Genomic DNA, 18723 nt, shown 5'->3' with positions numbered 1-18723 from the left:
AAGGATGAGATGTTAGATGCTTCCATCTGCGCTTGTAGCAGCTAAGAGAGTTAACGGGGATATTGGAGTGTGTGAAAAGGGAGAGTGCAAGCAGTCTTCTCAGTCGTTCAGTTTTAAGTAATATGTATATTCTTAACCTAGAGAAGTCTGCTTCAGCTAATTGACTTGTTAACAACTTAGACCTGGTTAGAGCTGTTTTAAGTACAGCTGATACAGTGCATTCGTGGTGGCTATACTGATGCCACTTAAATGCTAGCCTGCATCCAAATTAGTACTGTTCTCATCAGTATTGGCTGGAATGCTTTTTTGGGGTATGTGTCCCACATTTTTTTTTTTTTTATGTATCTCCCAGAAGCAAGTCTGTAAGGCTAACGATTACTGTTTCAGTAAACATTTCAAACTGCTTAAACAGGGTTTACATTACAGTTCCAGATAGTTTCCTGTTAGGATTTTGGAGAGAACTTCAGTGTAGACAAGCCTCAGCAAGCCTTTTGAAAGCATGTTTGAAACTTTTTGGTATCTTAACTTCTTTAAATCTTGTATTGGAGATTACACATTTAATAGTAATTAATTTTGTTCCTAACCATGTTTTCAAGTAAAAAAAGTTGAGGTCAACAAATTGGATTGGGGGCCAGTCTGTAGGCTTTTGCTACGCCTGTGTGGAACTCAGCAGTGTCTCTTTAGAGAGGGGGAGAAATAGAGACACTAATGGTTTGGGGCGGGAGTGGTAGAAGAAGGGACACGCATAAGGACAAGAATTAAAGAAAACTGAGAGAAATGCAAGGAGGAGGCAGATACTCAGAAGAAGATGCAATGTGACAGGTAGAAAAGACCTATCTGTAGAATGACACAAGGGAAGAGGAAAGCTTAACGTATCAGAAATGTGTAAGTGGCCTGAAATTAGTTAAAACTCGCTGCTGGATGGAGTTGAGAGATTTCATTGGACAAAATGTATCTTTGCAACACTTTATATACTAGGTGGTGGTATTTTTCTGTTAACAGTTTGAGAAACACATGACTGTCCATGCATGGAAATTAAATTCACCATGCAATGATATGCAATTGACTTCTTCCGTCAGATATGCCAAGCATCTCCTGCAATTTAACTTCTTAAAAATCATCTTAGTCTGTGTAATAGGCTTTCTTTCTCCCACCCTCAAGTTTGGTGGATATGTTTTCCTATTTGTTTATCTGACTGTCATTTTTCATGCCTGCTATCTCTTACGAACATGAGTATCTTTTTCAGAACCTCCCACTTTTTTTTCCCTGCTTTAAACTGCACTTTCCAGATAACTTCTGGGAAGTACTGTAATCTGAGGTTTACTTAATCCATGCATATGTTCTTTTTCTCTTGGCTGCTTCTTCCCTCACCAGATAATGCAAAAATTAATAGCTTTTCTATGATCGTAAATTTGTAGGAATGCAAGAAAGTACTGGAAATTAATCTGTCATTTGGTTGCCATGTAAATCTGAAGGAGCATGAGCCTAAAACAGGAGAATGAGGTGACTTTAGCAGAGATAGTGAAATATTACTTTTGAATTAAGGGGATTGTGTACTGAGTATGTTTTAAAGAGGGGTAGTCTTGATCTTAGTCTTTTTGTATCAAGCAGAATTCTGTGTGAGGAGGGATCTTAGATCCAGTTACTATGCGATGTTTTCATTAATGTCTGAGAAATTATAAAATTTAAAAGTGATACCAGGAAAGGTAGCAATAATTTCAGAGGATAGGAGTTGAATTTAAAGTTAATTAAGATACATTACCTGGATAAAAATGGCATGTGGTTTGATAGGGACAAGTGCAAACTACAGCACATGAATAAAAATGGTCAACTCTACAAATACACTATGGAGACTAGACCATGGTCATGTAGAAGAGGATCCAAATGTGATAGTAGATCAGAATGTAAATATCATCAGACATGATAAAGCATGTGAAGTAATCCTGCTTTATTTGGTGCTGTTGGGGCCTCAAATGGAGCGCTGTGCTCAATTTTGCGCACTATACTTTGAGAAGGATGTGACTGAACTAGAGAAAGTTCAGAAGAGGGTATGAAGAATGATCAGAGAACTAGAAAAATTAAAGCCTGAAAGAGGGGGGTCCATTTGGTCTACAGAAAGAAAAGCTGAGTGCTTATGCAGCAAGTCTTAAACTGCATAAAAGTGTTTTTAATTATTACTACAAAAAGTTGTAAACTCTTCTTTGTCCACTGGGAATAGGACAAAGAAATGGTCTTAAATTATAGGAAGAAAGATATTTAGGATGCTGTTTGATCTTACACTTCCCCTTCATCCTGTAGTTCATTCACTTATTTTTCCTCTCTATTATGTGGCACTTTTATAGCTTAAAGTCATAAGCTGATATGATGGAAGCATTGGAACAGGGGAAAGGAATAGGGAGGGGGAGGTTGTCTGTCTGACAGTTCATTTTTCTGTCAGGTCAACTTCTTTAACCTACCCGCCCTCTGGCTGCATCACCACTGAATTCAATGGGAGGGAAAATAGCAGGAGCTCATGGCAAGGGGGAGTGGGATTATATGTAACGTCAGACTGCACCCTCAGGCTAGATATTAGGATAATCTGCCTAATGGCAAGGATAATGAAGCACTGAAATAGGCTGCCTCAGGAGGGTGTGAAACCTACCTCAGTGGTGGTTTTTTAAGAACAAACTAGGCACACATGTACTGGGAATAATTCTGACACAGTCTGGCCTTTTGCCTATGGCTGGGGTCAACTCAGTGATCAACTTCTTGAAACACTGTCTGATCCCACTTTCTGTGATTTGTGCAACTTCTTGAGTAGATACAAGCAATAAGATAAATTTTTTATGTTATGATTTGGATGTGTTGCCCACTTGCCATGTAGGTTCTTCAGTGGCTGGACCTGGTATATGTGAGACAAAGAGGAGTAGTGGTCTTGAGCTTTGTCCACAATCAGCAAGGTTAATACACTTTAAAACTGCAGTTTTTAAGTCCTGACTGGTGTGATTTTGAAATGCTTCTGTTAGCACACAAGAGCTCAAGTGTGTTTCATGAGTTATGCAGATACTGTTTAGACTAGATTTGCTTTTGGCAAGGGTATGCTCTGGCCCCCTTCGAACCATTTTAGGACTAAGAAGAGTAGGCCACTGTTACTGTGAGGTAGACTCCCCTTCCAAATTTAATTGTGTATAAATTTAGTGATTACCTATTTAGAAGGTAACCTGATCAGGAAACTTTTTTGGGAAGAACTAGTCCAAAAGCAGGGCAAAACTAGAATGCTTTGGTTTAGGAACTGTGGAGGCAGTGTTTGTGCTGAAATATATGCTATGCTGAGTCATTTGGGACCTATTCAGTTATCTAGAATAGGCATATACTACCTATAGTGTTTGTCTGTGCTACTTTAAAAAAAAAAAAACAACACCCCAAAAAACCAAAAACCCAAGCTAAAACAAAACGAAAGAACTTTTTTGGGGGAGTCCTTCTTTTTTCTTCCCCACCTAAATCTTGGGGTGTGCAGCATGCACAAACCATTCTGAAGTGGGCAAACCGTGAGAAGACATGGCACTTTTAATTCTTCTGGGAGGTCCACTTTGGGTCAACAGGAACTAGAAGATTCCAAGGGTGAACACAAAGTGTTTGTCTGCTTACGAATCTACTTCAGGATAACTATCCCAAGATTTGAAATGCAAGCTTTCTTTTTTAGGTATGTTCTGTTATGTATCTTCTGGGTAGAATTCCTTAATCCTGCCTATGTCTCTCATCAAGCTCTCATCAGTCAGAAGGCCCAAAGCATTAATAAAGTATTCCAGTCACTTGGGGCAGGAGAAGAAACGTGTGTTCATGTATTTTTTCATTTCATGTGTGCTTGTAAAAAAAATTAGAATACTGCTTTTTTCTACATCAAGAGTAATATGGGAAGGTCATAAAATTTCCAGCCTCTCTGACCACAAATACTTCTTTGGTCTGACTTCTCTTCCTGTCTGACTTTGATTTTGAATGTAGAAGCAGGTTTGACCCATAATGAACACTGAGGTACTTGACTAATTACAACTTTTAAAATGTGGTTCCTTTCTGAAAAGTAACTGTAGAATGGCATCGTATGATTCTTAGCTGGGTCACACAAACTTTTACTTTTCAAATTGTCAGTCATGCAGTCCTAAACAGAACCAGCAAAATAAGATGGAAGTGAAGCTATTTCCACTTTGTAGATGTCAAACTTACTACTTCTGACACCATGAACTGAAAAGTTACAAATTCAAGAGTTTATGTGGGGCTTCAATTTCTAGAAAATCCACATGTGGAGCTCTGGTGGCTAAGGTATTTTCATATGAAATCCAGGTTTCCCAGATGTGTAGTAAATCTGTTGCTGTTAGTATATCATATATATACTCTGTATCATGTCAAGAACATACCTGTTGCTGTTGGTATATGCTCTGTATCGTGTCAAGAACATACCCTTGCCATACACAGTTACTCTCTTTTGGGGAGCATTGTGCAGTTATCACAAGTTTGTGCAGTGGGTCCTGTGCTTTTTGAAAAGCGCTGAGTGGCTTCTGCTTTACATGTTGTAGAATTGGCATACGTGCGCAATAAATCCACTGTAAATTGAAAGCATCTTAATTAATCTGCTTTCACTGATCAACTGTACGGAACGAATGCGATTGGCCTGGAGTTTTCTATAATTCTCAGACTTGTAACTTACGTTGCATAATGTGCATGCACTTTGTGTCTGATGAATCACGGTTCCTTTCTACAGAGCGTAAAAGCTCTATATATTCACATTTTCTTTGCTGTCTCCCTGTATACCTGTCCATACATGTGTGCCTCCCTCCTTTCTTCCCTCTTATACTAAGAGTCAGGTTTTGGTAGCGAAGATTGCATTTGCTGGTTTGCACCTCTTCTGGTTTCACTCACATAAGATTTGCCTTTTCTTGGGTATATTTGCCTGTGACTTAACACTTCTGTTGTATGTGGATGTGGAGACTGGTAAAATGTCTTTCTGCCACAAATCCTCCTCTGTGACTGGACACGTTGGTAAGGCTTTTTCTTTCTGCTGGAACTGGCCTTAAGTCAGAAGTATTTCTGGAATAGCTGAATTGGAGTTAGAAGGGAACACACTTCCAACCCAGTTAACATTATAATTTTATTAAACTTTTCTGTCTCAGTGTGGTATGAGAGGAGTAAAACTGAGGCATGAAACAGGGGTATAGAAGTTCTCAAAGACAAGTATGTGCAAGACAATACATAGATGGAGAAAGGACAGAATTGCATGAGTGTGGGGAGCATTTAAAAGCTCCTAAACTGTGAAACATGTGCCACCACCAAGGCAAACATAGTTCTCAGACTGCTGTAGTGCTGGATACTCAATAGTGGGGCCCTTTGTACCAAAGTCTCATGGACTCTTCCCAGCTGTCTGGGAAGAGAGAGACATGTGGATTCAGTAGGAAGAGTTGTTTCTAAGCCGGAAGCAGAGGAAACAGGCACTAAGATATAGGAACTTACAAAAAAGAAGGTAGTGGCAACTTATAACACTGTCAAAGATTTCTCTGCAAAGGTTGCAGTTTATCCCTTACCATACTGTATGTGTGCTGGAAACCACAGTAATGTTTGTTGTCTTTGGGTATCTTCATTATTTTTGTTCGTATCTGGACTAGGTGGGTAGTGGAAATGAATAGGAGTTTGCTGTTAAAGTGAGACACCTAGGTGGCTGTGCTATCAGGTAGGGGGATGTGTAGACCTACTGCAGTGGTTTTGCAAATTGGTTTGCTATAGTAACAAATAACAACAGTATGTTATTGTGTTTTGCCCTGAAATGTCTTTTACAGAAGTCTTGAAAGACAATAAATATAGTCTGATAGAAGCAATGTTGGTGTTCACCAGCCTTAAATGTTGCTTAAATTGTTTGCCAGGTAGTGATAACATTAAGACCTGTTGGCAGCTTTGGAAAGTAATAACTTCAAGTGTGACAATCAGTTCTTGATTTTAGCGTGACTAATGTGGTCGTACGTTTCAGCAGTCATGTATTTCTATGTCTCCTTATTACTAGCTCATCTGCAATCACTAAGGTGCAAATACAACTTTCTCTCCTATTTCTAGACAGAAAGGAATCTAAGCTCCCATCAGTTTAGTTGACCATAAATTACTGTGAGTTTTTCTGGACCCATCACATTTGACTCTTATTCCCAGTAGTTATCAAATGCATCACAAATCTTTTGTTGTGTATTACTGTTTGCTCTGTAAAGTACAAAATCAGGAGGAGGAATACACAATAAATTTCATGGAGCATGGGTAAGCATAACATGCAGCTGTACTGTCTGTCAAAGTGGTTGTCATAAAATCTGTTAGGAGCCTTAAAGGCTGAGAGACTGTTAACTTAAAGGATGTTTGACATCACTCAGTTCCATGGGAAAATTTCTTAGCACCATATGATGCGAAAAGTTTTAAGAAATCTGATTAACAGTAGTCATGAATTCTATTTATGCATTTATCTCTTCTTGAAGTAAACTGCAGACCAATTAATTTCAGTTTCCTTTTGTCTCTGTTTCATGCCTTTTTCCTTCTGGATAGCAGCTCAGAAGGCGCTAAGTTTATGCTTTTGATTGTGCAAAGAAGCAGTAAAATGTTTTAACTGAAATCAGCATGTTTCTTGTGGCACTTTTGACTTGTGATGCCATTCTCTTTCGTTTGTTATTAAGTTACCAAAAATATTTGAGTCTGACTTGAAGAAGCTTTATTCAGATTTTTACAGGCATCCAAAATTGATGTTGAGAGTGCTGTCCAATACAATAGTATCTTGAATTTTTTTCTCTTCCTAATAAACAATAGTTTAATGCAATTAAAGCATGAACAGTGTCTAATATTTATTTTATATCTGACTGTTTACCAGACAGAGAAGGAGGCACTTAAATATGTTGGTGCATAGAGCTCTGAACTGAGAACTGCACCTAGGCAAGCAATTAGAAGAAGTACAGCAAGCTGTAAAGCAAGGGAGAGTTGAACTTCTTTTCCCCAGTTACTCTCTTTGTCAGGAGTTCACCTCAGAAATGTCTCTCTTAACCTTTACAGATCTAAAAGCATGACGTAACTGTGCATGCTGAAGACTTCTGAATGATTCAGTAAAATCTTTTTATGGCCACATGTCAGTCCTGTAGCCAACCTATGCTTTGAAGGCTTTGCAAAGACTGCTAGAGGAGATACAGTTGTCAGGGAAAGGGGAAAAAAAGTTCCTGTTTCATGAATAACATAAGCGATGCTGGCAACAAGGAGTTGGTGTAGAAGCGTTTTGCCAACATGCATATGTTAATTTGGCATGTAGTTCGTCTACAGCTTGCTACAGAATTTTACATACCGGTAAAATTCTGAGTCTCTGGGTTGCTATAGGTTGTCAGTGTGTGTTGGCAGAATAGCAGCTGTTTAATCCAAACTTTTCCTGCCGATTCCTCTGTTTTCATTAATATTAGTTGAATACCTGACTGCATGGCATCTTAATGTAAACATGTGTCTATATATCCAAACCCTTGCAAGGTATAAATTTTTTTATGCTAATTAGGGTTTCAGCAAAGCCTTTTATGAATAACTGCAGAGTTAAATAACTTATCTGTCATCAATTTACACATTGCTTGGGCAGTAATGCTGTTTCCTTCCTTTCTTCTAGGAGGGGATGACCGCCGGGTCTTACTTTGGCATATGGAAGAAGCCATCCACTCAAGAGTCAAACCAGTTCAGCTGAAAGGGGAGCATCACTCTAATATCTTCTGCCTTGCTTTCAACAGTGGCAATACGAAAGTGTTCTCTGGAGGTAAGGAAGGAAGAGAACCCTGATCTCACAGGAGTTTGCATTGTGAATGCCTTAGAGTAGAAGTCATGAGCGAGATCCTGCCCCACCTGAAAGGTCTTTTCCACAGTCCCCTAAGGATCTGGAAAGTGTCCTTAATCAGTAGCTGAAGGTTCTTTGGGAACAGGGAATTATTTAGCTAGCTCATTTTCAATTTTGTCATGCTTCTCCTTTTCCCAACCCTTGTGTAAGCATGTCGTATCTCGAGCTATCATGAGAATCCTGGGTCCAGTCTGCCCCTACTTGTGCTACAGACTGTGGAACATAGTTTTTGTTATTCCCTCTTAGCTGTACTGAGAGCAGACCCTGCATCCTCTCTGGCACTCATGCTTAAACACGCCTGATGCTTAAAAATCTGTGCTGCTACTAGCTGATATTAATGCACCCTTAGATGGCTAATGAAGGGCTATTGCCATCTATTGGTGGATCACTTTTTCTCAGACCTCATTTCAGTCCTCACTAGATAAGTGTCTGCCTTTTAGAACTGTTGGCACACTGGGCTCTAATTGGCCTTGATATTCTTCATCTTTTTTAATATAAATCCACTTTTTAACAGTTTAATTCAGTGTTAAAACTAATGTAAGGAAAGTGGGCAGGTACTCGTTTTGGAGTAATAATCCCTAGAATTTCACCACTTGATTTTTGAAGTGTTGAAGTAGGAAAGAAAATTGAATTGAGAAGAAAAAGACACAAGACTGTCAAAATGCAGTGTCATTTTCTGGTGTACTTCATTTCCTCTATCTGACATGATAATAGAATGGACAGGAATTTGTATCTTTCATCAGTATGTCCATTAACATACAGCTAGGCTTATTTTAGGATATTATGAGACTGCTTGGTCAGAGCCCTTCATTATCTTTTTGAACCAAGATTTGTAAACTGCAAATCAATGCTATAAATTGATTCTAAGCGCATGTGAATGGTGGAAGCTTCCTGTCCTTCCACGCTGTGTTAAAACTATAATAAGCCGTATTAAAAAAGGCATGACAAAGCTTAAGATGGTGTCAGATTTTAAGGATGAAATGATTCAGGTATACTTCTCAAGTTGAGAAAACCCCCAAAATGTCAAATAGTGATGCCTATCTTCTGATTCTGGGTACTGCTGTTCGTTTTATGAGAAAGACTGCAGTCCACACTGTGTTCAAATGAATGTATCTGCATGAGTGATTCCAATGAAATTTTGGGCTGGAGTCTGTTTTACTTTAGTTTGAATTCAGACAAATGGAACCTTACATGAATATTCAAGGAATGAACTGTGCCAAATCTTGCTGGAGCAGCTGTAATGGTATTTTCTCATTTCCAACTCAACCCTCTGTCCATTGGGCCCTGGTATCAGAAGCTACTGCTTTCACAGGAAAGGCAGCAGAGTGATTTGACTGTGCCTTGCCACTGCAGTTAACACCTGCAGTTAAAGATTTACATCATTGATTATGGTGGATTTTTGCTGAGATGCCAGGTTATATGAGCTGTGACAGCTGATGCACAGACAAACTGGCCGTTCTCATCTCTTTTTCCTCCTCCAGTTCGCATAAATACACTGTGCCTCTGCCAGAAATTATTTCCATTGGAGGAGTCAGGAACTCTTTCAGCTGCTCCACCAAGATTCACAGAGCTCATCTGCAAGGGCTGTGACTCTTGGATTCCTTGTAAAGAGTCTTTTTGCTGCATGGCCTAGATGTACCATCTGTTTTATCTCTGTCAGTAAAATGGGGCTAACTATATTTATTCACTCAACAATGTTCTGGGAAATTCTTAAAAGGTCTGAAAGAATTGTGGGTCCTAAGATCTGTTGGTCGTCATCTCCCCAGTACTGAAGTTGGAGTTGTATTCAAATCATGGAATTCAGAATACTTCAAAAAACCGCTAAAAATTAGAGTATGGAAACTAGCACAAGGTGCACAGAACTCAATTCATTCTGTAAATAAAGCTGCCAATGACTAATGAATTAGGATCTGATGACCTTTCCCTAAAGCAGCTCTTGATAGCAGAGGAGAAAGGATTTTCCACTTCAGTACAAATTGAATTGCATCCAAGGAATTTCAAAGCTCTTTGCTTTGAAGGAGTGCATGTGTAGCATGCACCACATGTAGCCATTACAAAAATGGAAGGCAGGAACTGAGTGGACAGTGTTTTTCATGTAATCTCTGGAGAACAAACTGTCTCAAGATACCAAAGAAGTTCCCATCCCTGAAGAATAATGTTGCCTTTTCTCTGTCCACACACACTGAGAGTAGAGCAGCATTTGAAATGAGACATCCCCTCTTAGTAAACTGCATGGACTTTTTGGTTTTTGCGTTTAATGTTAGGTATATGAAAAGCTGAAGTAAACGTACAGGGAACTGAATTTGTTTCTGTAGAGGCCTGATGTGACAGACTTGGGGTTTAGGCCACCTTAACTACAGTCCTCTGTATATGCTCTGCAGTATTTCATCCGCACAGGTATAACTGAAGGGAATGGCAGATGCTTCTTGTCTTTCTAATCATCGTAACTGCAGTTATCAAAACAGGAGAGTCTATAAATGGGTGGGTTGCGTATACAATTACAACCCAATTATTCTCAATGAAGACTGAACTCTACTGTGTTAAAGTAAAACACTGCAAGTGGGAACTCCACTGGGCTGAACAGCAATGACGTTTTCTGCACAGATGAATCCTTACCAGAAGCAGTCAAGCAGTTTGTGGTTAGATTTTTGTCACCACCTTCTCCTCCCACACACAAACCAGAGAGAAGCAGTGGTTATTCCACACACCCCCTCCTTTTGTTCTTTCTTTCCCATTTTGGCGCTTGTGATGGAAGGGAAGGTTGATCCCATGATGACTAGAGGCCTGAAATCAGGCCTCTAGAAATGATTCTCGTGTTCATGCTGTATGGAGAGTGAGGAGCAGGAGTGTCTGCTGGAGGAAATTTTGTCACTGGAGAAACTAGGCTACATTTTTCAGTGGTGAAATGCACAGGCACTAGAATAGTTTTACTAGTTATAAACCTTGCCTGTAATGTATAATGGGCAGTTTCCATTGCAATTAATGATCAAAGGACATTTACACATAAGTGACTTGTTTATTGTACCATGGAAAAGATGAGCTACTGCAGTAATCTAAGGCTGGCACGATTTAACTAGGAGCCTGTGCAAAGAGCAAGTGGATGTAAAAAAAATCTCACACCTCATTAGTCAAAGAGAAACTTTCTCATATTTCTTCTGTTGGGACAGAATACAGAAAGAAATGTGTATGCGATAAATGAAAACTGAGTCAACTGAATATTTAAGAATCATAACATGAAATCTTGCTCCTTCTGAACCTCTGGCTTTGGTGTACATTAGGAAAGCTTCACAACTTGATATCACAACTACAAGGACGTACTGAGCATAAAAATATGACTTTGTGGGCTTTGTGGTTTTTTCTTCTGAATTAAATATAAATGTGTGTCTCCTTAAATATTTCTAAAGAGGAAGTGCCGAATTAGATAAATTAATATTCAGTGCAGAGACTAAAAAAATATTCTGTTGCTATAGCTTGAAAAACACTGCATGAGCTAGTGGAATTACTTTGTAGCTGTGACCCTCTTAGTCTGTGCGCATGTGGTTAGTTTCCATTGTATTCAATGGATGTGATCAAAGAAAAGTGACATGATTGTCTGGTTACTTGGCTTGGTTTTTGTTAATACAAAAGAAATTACACTGGCTGTCACGTTCGTGCCTTCTCAATGGTTGCAAAACCCTGAACACTGACACTGTGAATTGGTGGCATTTAAGTTGGGAGCCTAGTGCATTTTGCTTATGGCATCTCTCTTCATCTTCCATTATCTTTTTATGGAGTATCCTCTGAGCAGGAAGAAAGGTGTATTTGCATGAGAGTTAAAGGTGTTCTGCTGCTTCATATAATATTTTTCTCTTTACTGCAAATGTCCCAAAACTCAAGCTCGAACTGAACAATGATCAGTAACACAGTTAAGTAGAATTATTTTTTGAGCAGTAGCAGATGGAATGGATTGGTGCATTTGATCATGACTGGAAATGTCACATGGAGCTTTTCACATAACCGAGCAGAGGGCTGACCACTTGGCAACTGAACTGGTCTTCTCTCTGCTTCAGTTTTGTTTTCGAAATAGAAAATTTAAAAAAAACATTTATTGTTTTTTATTTTTTTCATTATAATGCTTTTTAACCACTGGAACATGATGTTAAGTGTTTATATTTCTCTTTATAGGCAATGATGAGCAAGTTATACTCCATGATGTTGAAAGGTAAATACACAGTTTGTGTTTCCGCTGCTTCAAGAACTCCCTTAATGTCAACTCACTGGAGGCACTTTTTGTTTTAAATTAATGGTCTGGGAGAAGAGCACAGTGTTTTAATCTTGAAACATGCTTTTTATTTATCTAAATTAATATCTGGAATGAAGTATTCCCCATCGCCCCATTTTTTTTCAGCACTTGGGTTCTGCATCGTTTTGACCTTGGGAAAGAGAATGGTTATTAAATACATATGCTCTCCTACAGGCAGCATGATAGGTTCTGAGTAGCTTCAGAGCCAGATTATTCTGGCCCATATAAAAGTATTGTGGCACATTCGGGCTTTTTGTTTTGTTTTTCAAAACACTCACCTAACTTGTATTTAAGATAGCCAGTGTTTGGCCTACCTAACTACCTTTTAAAACTTTGGCTGCAGCTGCCTGATTCGCTACACTAATGTGAAGCATATTTATTTTGATACTTACTTTTTACCAAAACTGCAAAGCAGTTGGGAATTAGGCTTTGTTGTGCTACATCAAAATTAGGCTGTTAGTCAAAATATAATTAATACAGTGGTGGTAATGTATTAGATTGATGTTCTCTAGATACCGTGTCTTTTGAGCTTACTGCTTTTGAAGTAGAAAAACTATAAAGTTAAAATTTTGGTCTGTACTAATAACTTCTACAGATTTAAGCAATGACCGTTTAAATAACATGAACTCAAGAAAATAAAGTATAAAGAAAAAACAGGAAGAGGTATATGTAAGAACAGAGAAATAAAAAACCTTAAATCTTTTTGAGTTGCCTGAATCCTGGTTAACATAATTTGGACATATTTCTTGCTAAGTTTGTCCAAAGCCTTTTGCATTGAACTGATCGGTGTACATCTGCCTTCCATCATACCTTATATCTACTTCTTGTATAAATCTTACATGAGAGCTGGGCAAAAGTAACTTTGTCTTACTCTTCTAATGCTTTCTGAGGAATATTATGTTGTTTGATATTTTTTTGTTGTTGTTTAGGTTTGACTTTTTGGGTTGTTGGAGTTTTTTTGGGGTGTGTGTTTTTTGTGCATTTTGGTTTTGGGGGGGGTGTTTGGGAGGGTTTTTTGTTTGGTTTTTTGTTGTTGGTTTTTTAGTTAAATGTGGAAATGTCAAAATTTTAGATGCTGGTGTTTATTGTGTTCCGACTTTTCAAGCTTCTACAAGATCTTTGTCCTTGACAATTTCCTATATAAAACATTTTTTTCCTGCTGTGTCTTGTTTAGATGTTTTAACAAGTCTTTTTGATATGTATGTATTATTAATGTGCTTTTGTTATCAGGAAGTTTTTTTAGGTATGTTAAGTCCAGTTGTAATGCATACAGAATTCATTCCTCTAAGGCTATGTGTGTGATCTTCTGATAGAAACCTTGCTAGTCTGACACACTGAATTCTGATTGATTTCTATAGAAAGTTATTCTGTCTTCTTGAATGATAACACTTAGTCTGTCAACTGCTTTTTCATACTTTTAAATGGCTTTTTCTGTTACTGCTTTTTTGGCCTTTCTGTTAATGGTCCATGAGACAGAGTTAGTTGATCTGCCACTAAGAACCTGAATTGCCGTGTGAGCAAAACACTGATTTTACGTGGGATCTCTTTGGTGGAGTTTCCATGAGGTATCGGGATTGTATACCAAGTGTATTCTCTAAAGAAATAAAGGGGGTTTGCCAAAGAAATAAAACAACCCCAGAATCTTCTTAGTATTTTAGCTTTTGGGCTTTCTATGCCACTGTTTCCTCCTTTTTAAATGATCTAGAACGGAGAACGGGCTTTTTTATAGCTGCGGAACGGCTGAAATCTAGGTACTTTTGGGTGACTTTATTTTGTTCTTTTTTGCTGCTTTTTCTACATGGAGAAAATATAGGTCTGGTCTATCCTGGAGAACCAAGAAAACATATTAAAAAAGCCAGCTGGAAAGTTGCTCTTTTGTGAGCTTCAGCTGAACTTTTGGATGACATAGAAGCCTGTATTAAAGAATAAACTTCTGTCTTGCTTTCCTTTTTACCTTAAGTAGTAAAAATTTAGTCCACGGGTCCCAAGACCTCTTTCCCTTTCCCATTACCTTGTCCCAAGCTTAATCTAATCCAACATGATTTCCATAGCATCTTGCAGTTTCTGAAGTTTTTAATGTGTGGGTTTTGGTCTGAGGTTTTTTTTTTTCCTCATAGCATGACATCTTGGTCACTCTACATGGGCTTTTTGTTTGTGTTTTACTCTAATTAAACACAAGGATCTTCCTCTGAAGTTACATAAACCTTGTCACTAAGTATTACTAGGTAGATAAAGCTGTAAATACTTTGCTTTTTAAAACAACAGCAAAAGAAGGAAGAATGATAATATTGTGTGTCTTTTCCAGCACTGAGACCTTGGATGTGTTTGCCCATGAAGATGCAGTGTATGGCCTTTCAGTGAGCCCAGTAAATGACAACATCTTTGCCAGTTCATCAGATGATGGCCGGGTTCTTATTTGGGACATCCGAGAGTCTTCCCATGGAGGTGAGATCTTTAGATGGAAAAGATCATTGATTTAGGAAGAATTTGGGCAAGGCAGGGAAGGGAAACAGTTTGATGCTACTGTCTTAAAGTACCAGCATATAGTGCAGGCTAGCATAGAACTTGGTATGAATAGGTTTTAACTTGAGTAAAGAAGCAGCGGAGGACATGATTCTTCAATAAAAATATCTTGCTAAACTTGAAATCGACTAGGAATGTGGATTTTTTTTGTTTTTGTCTGTAGTCTGGGATAAAAAATTTTTGGATGTTTAGAAAGCTGTTATTTTGATTTGAGTAATTTTCCAAAGCTATTTATGTACTTTTCTGTGACACTGAAAATTGTTCTTACACATAATGTTTTCTCGTTATATGGAAACTTAGAGCCCTTATGTGATAACAGGGAAGTTGAATTATTACTTCAATCTTTGTTTTCTGAAACAGAACTGAATACTGTTCATTTATGTAACAAACCTGCAGCTTCTTAAGACACTGCAATCTGTGTTTTTACAGCTGCAGTTTTAAGGCCGAAGAATCTCAGTTTGGAACTGTAGTTACATGAATGTGGAGAGGAATACTTCAGTAATTGAATTTCAGTATATGAATACTTAAGTAATGCTTCAGTAAATGAAGTTGTGAGTTTACCCCATCCTAAAGAACACAAAGCTAAGAATTTAAAACTGCAATCTGCAGGGGTACAGAATCTGGTTCCCTTCCTTCATAGCTAAAATAAACTTTCATCTTTTTTTGTAAGCTGATTAAATGCAATTACCTCAACTCATAGTTTCTACTTACCTTACAGGAAAGTTGTTTATGGCACTGAAATCCAGCTTATGTATTTTGTGGCAATTTGTACACAGTTGTTGTTGGGGCAAAGTTGCTGTTTAACTGAATTAGCTTTTTGCATAGCTAGTGAATTTGGTAACTTTCTAGACTGCAATTCTGTCCCTTTTTGACTAGGAAATGAAAGCTGAAACAAGACATACTTTATAGTCTCATAGGAGTCTTTTAGAGCCACTAGTATCATGAGGCCTTTATTGAACATGAGTAACCAGTATTAGGTCTTTCTTGATAAGCCCCACCAGAATACTTGGAGCTTATTGATGTCCTCCCTGCCCCAGGCATATTGCCTTTGTATAAGTAAAAATTAAATATACTAGCACTGCATTCAATTTTCAGTAGTCTGATTCTTACTGTGAATTCTGATTCTCTTGTGCAATTGTGATACCCCTTTCCCATCCGGTAATTTTATGAAAACATTCTGAAAAACAATGCACGTGCTCAGTATATCACAGACTTTAATAAAAATATCTATAATGTCTTTTCTTTGTCTTTGAGGAACTCTTTAATAATCTTCCTCTTGCTCAGAAGTGCCTTACTAGCTCAGTGAACTGTTTTCTTCCCTTCAGCCAGTTTCTCACTCCATGCAACTCCCTTTGCTAATCCCAACTCCCTGTAGTTAAACTTGATACTATACCACATGTGAATTTAGTCCTCATTAGATATACCACTTTTCCCCTGTAAGGTCAGTTACTTTATCAAAGAAAGAGATCAAATTAGTCTGATGTGACTAATTTACCTTTGGTAAATCCAAGTGTCACTTTATCCTTATTTTTCTGTTTTCATAATATCCAAGTGATGAGACCAGACACTGAATATGGCTTCCAACTTGGAAATGGTAGCATGCTCCTTTACTGCCTTCTCCTAAACTCTACACCATAAAAATCTGTCTCTGTTAGGAGAACTACCTGTTGCTGACAGTGGGTGTCAACAGTCGGTGGGCCTGGATGCTTAAATACATCTGGGTGAAGCTGCTCAATATCATAAGCTAATGTCCAATCTGATCTGAGTTTCTGAAATTCTATGAAATGAGGTTAGTCTTCCTTTGTTGTAGTTAAACCTTGCTACTGCTTTTACTGTTGCTGAGACTTTGAATGAGAAGGCCGCACCAGTGAAAATGGAGCGAAGAAGTGTTGGCTGTGTGGTGTATTTGAGGCTTTTTTGGAGTAGTGTCTTAGGTCTGAATTTTAAATAAAGGGCTTTTGCGTGCTTCTATAGGAGTCCTGAGTCAGCATTTATATGTGAGCCCTGCCAGTGTTTACTACAATATGATGCTTGTCACTGGGGTAATCCCCTTGTCTGCACTGGTATTGTCATGGGAATAGGTGCTATGCCTGCCAGTGTTAAGTATAGTTAGTTACCCTGAGCGACCAGCTCATTAAGATCTTGCAAATAACCTCCTAGTTTAAAATAGTGCATTAAAAGAAGCTGGAAAAGGAGTTTCATTTCCCTTCTGTTTCTCTCTGCCTTTCACTGCTGAGTGATTTATGCAGTAATTTTTATAAACCCACTTTTAATTTTTGTTAGAGATGGTGTTGAGCTTCTCCCTTGAGAAATGTTTTCATACTCTAGTGTATAAGAGCTACAACTGTGAATGAGCATAAAGAACAATAAAAAAGTAATCCCCCTACTTTTCATTAAAGTGACTTAGTGCCTCATTAATTTAGCTCCTGTAATTGCTCTTTAATTTGACAGGCTGAAAGGCAACTTTTGATACCTTAGAAGAAAACTGTGGTGCCAGGCCAGGCTATTTATAATAAAGAGGTGAAGGAAAACACCAGTGATTAGTGACAATGATTTGACTAAACAAACGTACACAAATTAAAAGTTTATTTTAAAAAACAACTCCTTTGTTTGGCAATCTGATGTTGTTTGTCTCTCCACTCAGCTAATGCAGGCCATTGCTTCTCAGTGGGGGCTGCCATTTTAATAACACAGTCTTTTATGTCCCATCAGGGATCTGATTTGGTGATGCAAATGTAGAAGGTCGGTTTTGGTGTTAAATCTTATTTGGAGCAGCCGGCAGATCTACAGCAATCTCTAAAGCCTTGGGGCAGGCTGGCAGAACAAAAGTTTGCTCCTGTTCTTCCCTTACCTTGCCTTATGACAATTAATAGCACCAGGGAGCTTCAGCATTGGTCAGAGACCTTTGTTTTGATCACTGCTAAATGAACACTAAAAAGGAAAGTCCCTGTGTCAAAAAGCTTGTAATAGAGCGTAAGAGGAGGATACAGATGGGGTAGGACAAGTAAACGTTAATTCTGTCTCAATTGCTTGATGGGCAGTAGTTTCAGAAGGTATTGGGAATTTGGGCGGGTTATCTGTTTAACCATGTTTTGTATGTCTTAATGAGGGATACGAGGGGAAAAAAAGAAGTACCTTTGGAGGTGCTTGTGGGGCTAAATGTGCCTGCACAGAGTGGCTCAAATAAGGGCAGTAAGAGAGTCTCCGAAGCATGTGAGCAACACAGTGGTTGCATCAAAGCAAACAGTGAATGGAAAAGTCTGGCATAATCTCTGGCTCAAAATAGGCATTGACTCTTGTTTCTTAGTTGAGTGAGAGAGTGGCAGCATGCCACAAAAGATACACACAACAAAGAGAATTAGACTGTGCCTAAAGCCATAAAGCTAGCAGAAGGATACAGAGAAGAATGACAGAGTCAAGGCTTTTTCCCACTCTTCACGGAGGCAGCATTTTGATGGAATGAATAGGCCAGAGTAGCAGGCCAAACACGGTCTTGTTACACTAATCAAGATGAGAGGGAGAGTGTCTGGATGAGCGTGTTTTTAACTCTGTGTGTGGACAGCAAAAGCCAACTGTTAACATTTTTATGCAAGGGGAACACCCTTGTCTACTTGTACAGCTGCTTGTACAGCACTTAAGAGGCGGCAGGCCTCTTTTCCCCAGGGTTGGCAGCTTGCTTTGAGCTGAGTTCCATACAAACTTTCTTCACTTTTTGTAATATTATTCCCCCATATAAGCAATTGCTGCTACATTTACAGTTTGGGTGATCATCAATGGCTGTGGAAGCTTCCAGGTACGTATTGCTAGGCAACTTATAGAAGCCCACCTATGCATAGTCCTTGTTAGATGACCATTTGGTCATGAACCTTAAGAAGATTCAAATACTTCATCTTTAAGTGGCTAGTTTTGAACTCTGATAACCTTCCATAAGCAAAATGGTGTCTTGAAATCCGGTATGTGTCCTTTTCCATATTTAGACAAAGTTAATGTACACGTGGGTGGATTTTAAAACCTCAGTTTTTATATTGCTTTGGATATGTCAGCCTGCGAAATGGTTTGAACA

The 18723-nt window shown here is 38.5% G+C and overlaps 1 protein-coding gene across 6 annotated transcripts in view; it reads left to right on the top strand.

The window, feature by feature from the left end:
* DCAF5 (DDB1 and CUL4 associated factor 5) overlaps positions 1-18723 on the top strand; it is a 77729-nt gene that overhangs the window by 3463 nt on the left and 55543 nt on the right. For 4 of the 6 annotated variants that reach the window (XM_075151917.1, XM_075151919.1, XM_075151923.1 and 1 more), the window contains 3 exons: positions 7634-7777; positions 12020-12056; positions 14443-14582. In XM_075151917.1, coding sequence (XP_075008018.1) covers positions 7634-7777; positions 12020-12056; positions 14443-14582 — 321 coding nt within the window. Of the gene's footprint in view, positions 1-13; positions 1504-1528; positions 3683-7633; positions 7778-12019; positions 12057-14442; positions 14583-18723 lie in introns of those variants that run through there. The other 2 variants (XM_075151921.1, XM_075151918.1) reach the window with 2 other exon arrangements.

Source organism: Calonectris borealis, chromosome 5, assembly GCF_964195595.1.
Source record: "Calonectris borealis chromosome 5, bCalBor7.hap1.2, whole genome shotgun sequence".
Lineage (NCBI taxonomy): Eukaryota > Metazoa > Chordata > Aves > Procellariiformes > Procellariidae > Calonectris > Calonectris borealis.
Note: the sequence above shows the minus strand (reverse complement) of the source record. Positions and strands in the feature narration are given on the sequence as shown.